This window comes from Phocoena phocoena, chromosome 11 (genome assembly GCF_963924675.1).
Source record: "Phocoena phocoena chromosome 11, mPhoPho1.1, whole genome shotgun sequence".
In the NCBI taxonomy this organism is placed as follows: domain Eukaryota; kingdom Metazoa; phylum Chordata; class Mammalia; order Artiodactyla; family Phocoenidae; genus Phocoena; species Phocoena phocoena.
The window spans coordinates 273,280-281,799 of record NC_089229.1 but is presented as its reverse complement, the minus strand read 5'-3'; the positions used below and the strand labels follow the sequence as shown (position 1 = coordinate 281,799).

The window sequence follows — 8,520 nt, the reverse complement described above, 5'->3', positions numbered from 1 at the left end:
TAAAATACCTAGGAATAAACCTCCCTAAGGAGGCAAAAGACTGTACTCTGAAAACTATAAGACAGTGATGAAAGAAACTGAAGTTGACAGAAACAGACGGAAAGATATACTGTGTCCTTGGATTGGAAGAATTAATATTGTTAAAATGACCACACTACCCAAGGCAATCTACAGATTCAATGCAATCCCTATCAAATTACCAATGGCATTTTTTTTTCCAGAACTAGAACAAAAAAATTTTAAATTTGTGTGGAAACACATGTTCTCTTCATCATTCCCATACTGTTGAAGGCTTATGTGTTTTAATTTTTTCCATTTTAAATCACATTGTATGGTTTGTCTTTTTTTAAAAAAATTATTTATTTATTTATTTATGGCTGCGTTGGGTCTCCGTTGCTAAGCCCGGGCTTTCTCTAGCTGCGGTGAGCGGGGGCTACTCTTCGTTGCAGTGCGTGGGCTTCTCATTGCAGTGGCTTCTCTTGTTGCAGAGCACAGGCTGTAGGCGCACGGGCTTCAGTAGTTGCGGCACGCCTGCTCAGCAGTTGTGGCTTGTGGGCTCTAGAGCACAGGTTCAGCAGTTGTGGCTCACGGGCCCAGCTGCTCCGCGGCATGTGGGATCTTCCCGGACCGGGGCACGAACCCATGTCCCCTGCATTGGCAGGCGGATTCTCAACCACTGCGCCACCAGGGAAGCCCTGTTTGTCTTTTTTAAATAACTTTTTTCTGCATAAACCTTTCCCCACCTCAGATGGATTCCTTAAAAGGTATCCCCTGTTGGGTATAACTATATAACTATTAAACCTGAGATTTATATTTTCTAAGGCTTAAACAGTATTCTAGATTTATTTATACATATATAAAAGTACATATGTACTTTTAACATAAACATGATTATATAATATTACATTCTTTGTTTTATATCATTTCTGATTATGCAATCTTTCTTGTCTTTAAAAAATTCCAATAATGGAAAAAGTCTACATTTAGTGGAGTTTGCAGCTCTCTACCATCTTTTTTTTTTTTTTTTTTTTTTTTTTTGCGGTACGCGGGCCTCTCACTGCTGTGGCCTCTCCCGCTGCGGAGCACAGGCTCCAGAAGTGCAGGCCCAGCGGCCATGGCTCACGGGCCCAGCCGCTCCGCGGCACATGGGATCCTCCAGGACCGGGGCACGAACCCGCGTCCCCTGCATCGGCAGGCGGACTCCCAACCACTGCGCCACCAGGGAAGCCCCTCTACCATCTTATTTATATTAGCTGTCCATTTGTATTTAGCTCTCCATGTGGAATCATGTCTTCATAACACTAGGCTTTTCCTCCACCAAATGTTTCCGAAAGGCACCATGGGATCTAGCGTAGTTGGGGCTTGGTGACCAGTTAGTGAGGGTCTTCCTGTGAGTGCTGCAGTGGATCAGCTCATGTGGATGGATTTCCCCACCTCCCGGACTCCCAGCTGCATTGGTCATGGTTGCTGGCAAGCAGGTGACTGCCTCCATTCCTGTTTTGCTTGTGTTGTCTCTGAGGAAACAGGATCTCTGGGTCCATAGGCCCAAATCCCTCTATTCCTTGGAGCGACTGGGACAGGGGTCCTGCCTCAGCAGGCAACTGGAAATGGAGCTCTGAGGAGGCTGCTACAGGTCAGACTTTCCTGGGACCCATATTTTTGATCTTTATTTTTACCTCAATGGGAATCTATGATATTTATGCCATCATAGCACAACCAGAACCATTACTCATGTTTCACAATTGCTGTGGGTGATCCTGTGTGCTTCTGAAGTTCTGTCACCTTTTCAGCAGTGCCACATTTTTACTCTCTATGGAAAGAGGGCAAAACTCCCACTGTTTTGGGCGGTAACATGTCTCCATTCACCTTCCCAGTAGGGAGCTGCTCCACGAAGGGCAGGGTTTGCCCTTGACAAAGTCAAGGGTTTTGACAAAGTCAGGTGTTTCCTTTCCACAGAGGAGGGGACTAGACCCTTCCTTGGTCACCTGTGTGTCTCTAGGACCTGTCACGGTCCTCAGCACCTTGTGAAGTTGGTGTCCTAAGGTACCCCTAGTGGACACGTGTTCTCTGGCCGCAGCCTGGTGCTCAGACCGACAACAGGGGTCTTCAGGTACTGGGTGGAGATGCGTGGTGGACACCACATGGCCGATACAGAGGTGCAGACGATGGTGTCATCTCCATCCCCTCAAGGTTGTTGGACCCCAAACTTAACCAAGAGGCAGAGCCTGGGACCAGGACAGAGAATAAGGGCGGCATCCAGAAAGCCTGCCACCAGCTTGAGGTCCACCTTAAGGCAGGGCCCCCTTCCATCCTTCCTCTTACTGTCACTTAATACGCTCGGGGAGGGGGGAGGCTGGGAGGGGACAGGTGGGTGAGATACCTGAGGCTCAGCAGAACCCAGGCTGGGTGCCAGGGACATGGCTTGGCCATCTCACTGCCTGAGTCAGGGAGAGTTCTCTGTCCCTGAAGAAGGAACAAGTACGTGTCTTGGGGGCCTGCCTTTGTCCCAGGAGCTCCAGGCTCTTTTTCATATCTGGGTCCCACATGGCACCTGTCCTGACACTTACTCCTCGGCTTAAGTGAGAAGCAGATGGAGGAGACAAGGCTTGTCCCCTGAGAAGCCAAGTGCTGCAGGGCACCTACACGCCGGCCTGTGAGGGGCCTGAGTCCTGGCGAGGAGGGAGGGGGTGGACGAGGGAAGGCTGAGGCCTGAGATGAGGTACCAGAAGTCAGACTGATAGAGCCCCGGGGCCAGAGGAGGGTTTGTGAAGTCTCCCAGGGCTGAGTGGTGATGGGAGATGGAGCTGGCGGGGGCTCAGGGTTCTCCACTGCGTGAGAGTGGCGTTTGGCAGTCAAGATGGCCCAGAGGGAGGCCCAAGGGCTCTAGAAGGTTGTGATAAACCAGGCCAATAAAGAGGAAAACACAACTTTTGGATTTTCTTTGCTTTGTTCACTCTTTATTAGTGAGAGCTTAAAAATTCCTTTTGACAACCATCCCATCTCTGCTGAACTCAGGGTACGGAGAGTCCAGAGGCTGCTGGAGGAGGGGAAGGGAGAGTCGGCCTCGGCCCCCCCAAGCACCTGCGTATCTGGGAGGGAGAAGCGCCAGCCTCTGCTTCACACCTGTGCACCTTCCCGGCAGCCCATCTGTGTGCTGGGCAGTGTTTAGGGTCAGGACCCCCGCCCCCATGGTCCCCCTCCTCAGGGAGACCCCCCCCACCCTGGCCAAGAGTGGAATAGTCTTCTCCGGTTTCTGGTAATTTCATCAGGGCCTCATCGTGTTGCTGCAGCTACAGATAACATCTTCCTGTGGGTAACTCTTCCCCGCCAGAGCCCCCTGAGGCTGGCCCCGAGCTCAGAGGAGGGGCGCGGGGGTGTGGGATGAGTTTGGGGGTGTGAGGGTCTCTTAGGCAGAAGTGGGTCGGCTGGGATGCCAGAAGAGCGCTGAGGAACGCTGCCATTTGCCATTGGAAGCTATGGAAAAAGGGAAGGGGCAGGAGCTGGGCAGGGGCCTGGGGACGCCCCTGAGCTCCTGGAGCTGCCGTGGGTTATGCTGTCTTCTGATACCTCCAGCCAGGCCCTCCTAACAACACCCAAGCCCGGGTGCAGACACAGAGACCCACCCCTCCCAGGTTGGGCGGTGCACTGGCCCCAGCACAGGGCCACCTTAACTGGGCAGCCCTCTGGGCGGGGCACGTCACGGATGCCATCTGCGCGACACCAGGTGGCACCCAGGCCTGAAGCAGGACCTGGTGTGCGCAGCACATAGCTCCCAGCCTGCTGCCCAGCTCCTCACGCTGGGTCTCCGCCCAGACCATGACCCAGGGCGTCTTGGAGGCTGACAGCCCCGGCTGGGGCTGGGACGGGGATGGGGACGAAGACTGGGATGGCGTCGTGCTGACCCTGCTGGCGCTGGCTGTGGTGGCCGCCACGGCGCTAGCTTTGCACTGGTTTGGCTCTGGGCAGGACCAGGAGGCGGCAGGTCCAGCATCCACAGCCCCTCGACCTTCACAGGTGGGAGGACCTGGGACAGCCCTGCCCCCGAAATCCAAGGTCAGTGGTGGTGTCGAGGGACACAGCCCAGGGCAGGAGAAGCCACACCCTCCAGGACGTGGCCAGGGGAGTCCAGCTGCAGCAGGGGCCCAGGATCAGGAGCCCCCGCGAGGTGAAGGTCTGGCTGCTACAGCTACACCTCCACTCAAGACACCTGGTGAGGTGGCCAGCGGAGGGGCCTTGGGACAGCAGCGTGGTAATGCCACTCCAGAAGCCCCCCGAGGAAAAGGAAGGGAGCCTCGCAGGCCAGGTGCTGCCCTCCTGGGTCAGAGCAAAGCAGAGGGGACGTCTGCCCCCCTCCTGATACACTTCACCCCCCGGAGTCCTGGCGGAGAAGTGGAGGTGCAGGTAGAAGCAGGAGGCGTCCAAGCCAAGGCACCAGCTCACCAGGCCCTCGTCCACATGGTGCAACGGGACACCAGCCCCTGGCAGCAAGGTGTGGCGTCACCTGGCTCACTGGGGAGGGGCCCAGGCAGCCGCCGGTGGCAGGTGGACCGCAGCTCAGGAGAGAGAACCTGCCGCTCCCCAAGGCTGGACCCCCTGTCCCTGGGCACTGTGGTGAGTGTGTGGGATTCTGTGGGTGGAGCCAGTGGCCTCCCCGCGGGCTCCCAGGGGCTCCCTTTGCCCCAGGAGCTGCCCCCATCGTACACCCTGAAGACTAGTCCCCCGATGGATGTCTCAGAGAGGGGGCCTGGGAAGAGCAGCCCCCAACCAGCCCCAGTCCTAGCTCTGGACTCAGGAGTCAAAGCTACTGAGAGCAGGGAGGCTGGGACCCTGGCCCCCAGGGAGTCTCAGAGGTCCCCAGCCTCCGTGGAAGGTTGGCCCCGGGTGAGGAGGGAGGTCCTTGTCACCGGGAGCTTCAGCGAGGCCCCAGGCTCCATGGGCCTATCACAAGAGGGGCCACAGGGGGGACACCGACCCTTGTCCCAAGGGGAGGGGACCACAGAGGCCAGCACTGCGGGTGAGGCTGGGGCTAACGGCTCTGGAGACCACCTTTTCTTCAGTTCAGGGCCTGAAGGGACAAAGGAGCAAGAGGGCCACAGTGTTAGAGAAGGGAGAGGATCCCTGCAAGGCCAGGTGGCTGGCGGCTCTGACAGAGGGAAGCGAGCTGCAGAGGTTCGCAGCTGCGTGCCCTCCTCAAGCCCCTCCCTTACGTCCTCTTCACACACCCCTAAACCCCTCCCACCCACAGCACATCCCCATCCAGGTCTCTTACCTGTAGCCCCAACTCTTCTGAACTCTTCTCTGTCAGTCTCTTTGCCCCCCAGAGTTGGCCAGGGTCCTGCTGAGGATGAAAATCTCAAAGCAGTGCCATCCCCTGCCCCAGGCCCATCCCCTGTCACAGCTGCAGCCCCTGCCCCAGGCCCATCCCCTGTCACAGCTGCAGCCCCTGCCCCAGGCCCATCCCCTGTCACAGCTACAGCCCCTGCCCCAGGCCCATCCCCTGCCCCAGACCCATCCCCTGCCCCAGGCCCATCCCCTGTCACAGCTGCAGCCCCTGCCCCAGGCCCATCCCCTGTCACAGCTGCAGCCCCTGCCCCAGGCCCATCCCCTGTCACAGCTGCAGCCCCTGCCCCAGGCCCATCCCCTGCCCCAGGCCCATCCCCTGTCACAGCTGCAGCCCCTGCCCCAGGCCCATCCCCTGTCACAGCTGCAGCCCCTGCCCCAGGCCCATCCCCTGCCCCAGGCCCATCCCCTGTCACAGCTGCAGCCCCTGCCCCAGGCCCATCCCCTGTCACAGCTGCAGCCCCTGCCCCAGGCCCATCCCCTGCCCCAGGCCCATCCCCTGTCACAGCTGCAGCCCCTGCCCCAGGCCCATCCCCTGCCCCAGGCCCATCCCCTGCCCCAGGCCCATCCCCTGTCACAGCTGCAGCCCCTGGGCCTGCTAGTGGGTCAAGGCTTGCACCTCAGAAGCCCAGTGTGGTTCTCTGCAAGGGCAGTCAGGAGGGGCAGTTCTCAACTAGCTGGGGAAACCTTATTTCGATGGTTCTTAGGAGTCACCCCTTCCCCAGGCCAGAGAGGCCCCAAGGGACAGTCCCAAGGGCAGCTCTGGAGAGCCCCAGAGATCCCAGCACTTCCACACCCTCTGAGAACAGAAAGTCTGGCTCTTCCCCTGAAGAGGCCGTCCCCAGCCGTGAGGACAGGCATGGCTCGGCTGGACTGGTCACAGGGGCAGGCACAGGGGGCCTGGCTGAGGCTGGAGCTCGGCCACAGCAGAGCAGCACCGAGACCAAGGAGGCTCCCACCGCAGGCCCTCCCTCAGGCCCAAGAGGGGAGAGAATTGAGGAGAAACATCCAGACTCGCTGCCATCTGGTACTGCAGAACCCAGGGCCCCCTCACGGCCACCGGAGCAGACCCAGCCTGGCTCTGCACCCTCCCCAGTTACAAGGCAGGACTCACAGCCTGTCCCCCGGCCACGGAAACGCAGCTTGTGCGAAATATCCCAGAGCTCTGAGCGTGAGGCCAGCCCAGCGGCCCCAGGGCAGCGCCGAGGACAGGAGCCCGGGGAGGGGCCCAGCCCTGCAGGCAGCGGGCAGGTCCTCACTGAGAAGCAGAAGGAGGCCCGAAAACTCATGGTGTTTCTGCAGAGGCGGGGGGGCTGGGGGGTGGTGGAGGGGCCCCAGAAGCCCAGATCCTCGGCGGCAGCGGCTCTGCAGCGATGGCTGGACCTGGGCAGCTGCCTGGAGGCACTGGCCTTTGCCCAGCAGCACGGGGACCCCCGCCTTGCCCAGGAGACCTATGCCTGGATGAGTGACAATCTGCTACACGTGCTGGGAGACCCGAGTCTCTACCGGCAGCTGAGTGGCGCTGACCGGGAGCGTATCCTGAGCCTTCGGACCAGCCGGGGCCAGGCGGTGCTGGGGGTCCTCGTGCTGCCCAGCCTCTACCGGGTGAGCCGCTCGGGGCTCACAAGGGACCCTCGTGGGGTGGAAGAAACTCACGCGGTGCGGCCCGTGCCCCCGCCTCCCCGCACGTTCCTGTACGTGTTCCACCCCCGGGAGAACGCGTGGCGGCCCCTGACCCAGGTGCCCCAGGAGGCCCCGCTCCGGGGCTGCGGTCTCTGCACCCTACACAACTATCTGTTCCTGGCGGGGGGCATCCGTGGATCCGGTGCCGAGGCCGTCTGCTCCAACGAGGTCTTCTGCTACAACCCTCTGACCGACATCTGGAGCCAGGTGCGGCCCATGCGGCAGGCGCGTGCCCAGCTCAAACTGGTGGCGCTGGACGGGCTGCTCTACGCCATTGGGGGCGAGTGTCTGTACAGCATGGAGCGCTACGACCCGCGCACAGACGCCTGGACCTCCTGTGCGCCCCTCCCTGCAGGCAGCTTCCCCGTGGCTCACGAAGCTGTGGCCTGCCGGGGGGACATTTATGTTACCGGCGGCCACCTCTTCTACCGCCTGCTCAGGTACAGCCCCGCGAAGGACGCGTGGGACGAGTGCCCCTACAGTGCCAGCCACCGGCGGTCCAGCGACATTGTGGCTCTGGGGGGCTTCCTGTACCGCTTCGACCTGCTGCGGGGCGTGGGCGCCGCGGTGATGCGCTACAACACCGTGACAAGCTCCTGGAGCCGGGCCGCCTCCCTGCCCCTGCCCGACCCCGCCCCGCTCCGCTGCGCCGTTTTGGGCAACACCATTTACTGCCTCAACCACCAGGTCACAGCCACCTTCAAGGTCTCCGAGGGAACCGCCCAGTTCCAGGCCAAGGAGCTAAAGCCTTTTCCCCCGGGGGCCAAAGGGGTCCTCTGCCCATTCATCCTGACGCTGCCCCCCGTGGACCCGCTGCAGACTGCCCTCTGAGTGGCTGCTGGAACACCAGGGACTTCAGCACTGCTCTCCGGGGAGACCCTGGGGCGGAGTCTGAGGGCAGGAGGGGCACAGGGAGGAGGCTGTGATCCAGAACTTTCTGCCCTTGTTCCCGGGACAACTTTCCTTTTCTGTTCTAATAAGCCTCCTGACTCCGCCTTCCACCTGCTCCCCTCCCCTAAGCCTCTCCCCTCAGAGCCCAGGCTCCCCGCACCTGGGAGCTGGTCGCTGGGTGTCCCTAGCCTGGTATCCTACCTCCCACCACACCCATGCTGCTTCCTTCCTCTAGGACTTAATTCCCTCTCTGGTTACCCAGCGCCTCTGCTGGCTCACCCACCCTCCTCCAGACAGAGATCCTCTCTCACAGCACCACCCCACTGCCTGGGAATTACCTGCCTGTGGGACTCCCTGGGCTCCGAGAGCCTGACGTGTCCCTGGGCACCAGGACTTGGCCCACTGAGGAGCCTGGCAACCCCTGAGCCGAGGAAGGAGATGGCTGGGAACACATTCTGCTTCCTAGGGTCTGTCCCTGGGGCTCCAGGCCAGGCAAGGAGCCCTCAAGGGGGTGGGAAGGGGGACCAGGGAGCAAACAAGTCCCCAGGAAAACATCCTTGCCTCTGGGACTTTCTACCTGTCCTGAGGCCTCTGGGAGCCTGGTTG

At 60.2% G+C, this 8,520-nt stretch overlaps 2 protein-coding genes across 2 annotated transcripts; both read left to right on the top strand.

Annotated features, from left to right (window-relative positions):
- The first annotated feature begins 3,816 nt into the window (after positions 1-3,816).
- Positions 3,817-6,017, top strand: LOC136130687 (MAGE-like protein 2). Its single transcript, XM_065887223.1, has 3 exons — positions 3,817-5,014; positions 5,322-5,941; positions 5,994-6,017. Exons 1-3 carry the CDS (start codon positions 3,817-3,819, stop codon positions 6,015-6,017), a joined length of 1,842 nt encoding a protein of 613 aa, XP_065743295.1.
- On the top strand, positions 5,644-7,854 carry LOC136131573 (kelch domain-containing protein 7B-like). The gene has a single exon (XM_065888364.1). It carries the CDS (start codon positions 6,037-6,039, stop codon positions 7,852-7,854), a length of 1,818 nt encoding a protein of 605 aa, XP_065744436.1. The 5' UTR covers positions 5,644-6,036.
- Positions 7,855-8,520: the final 666 nt, after the last annotated feature.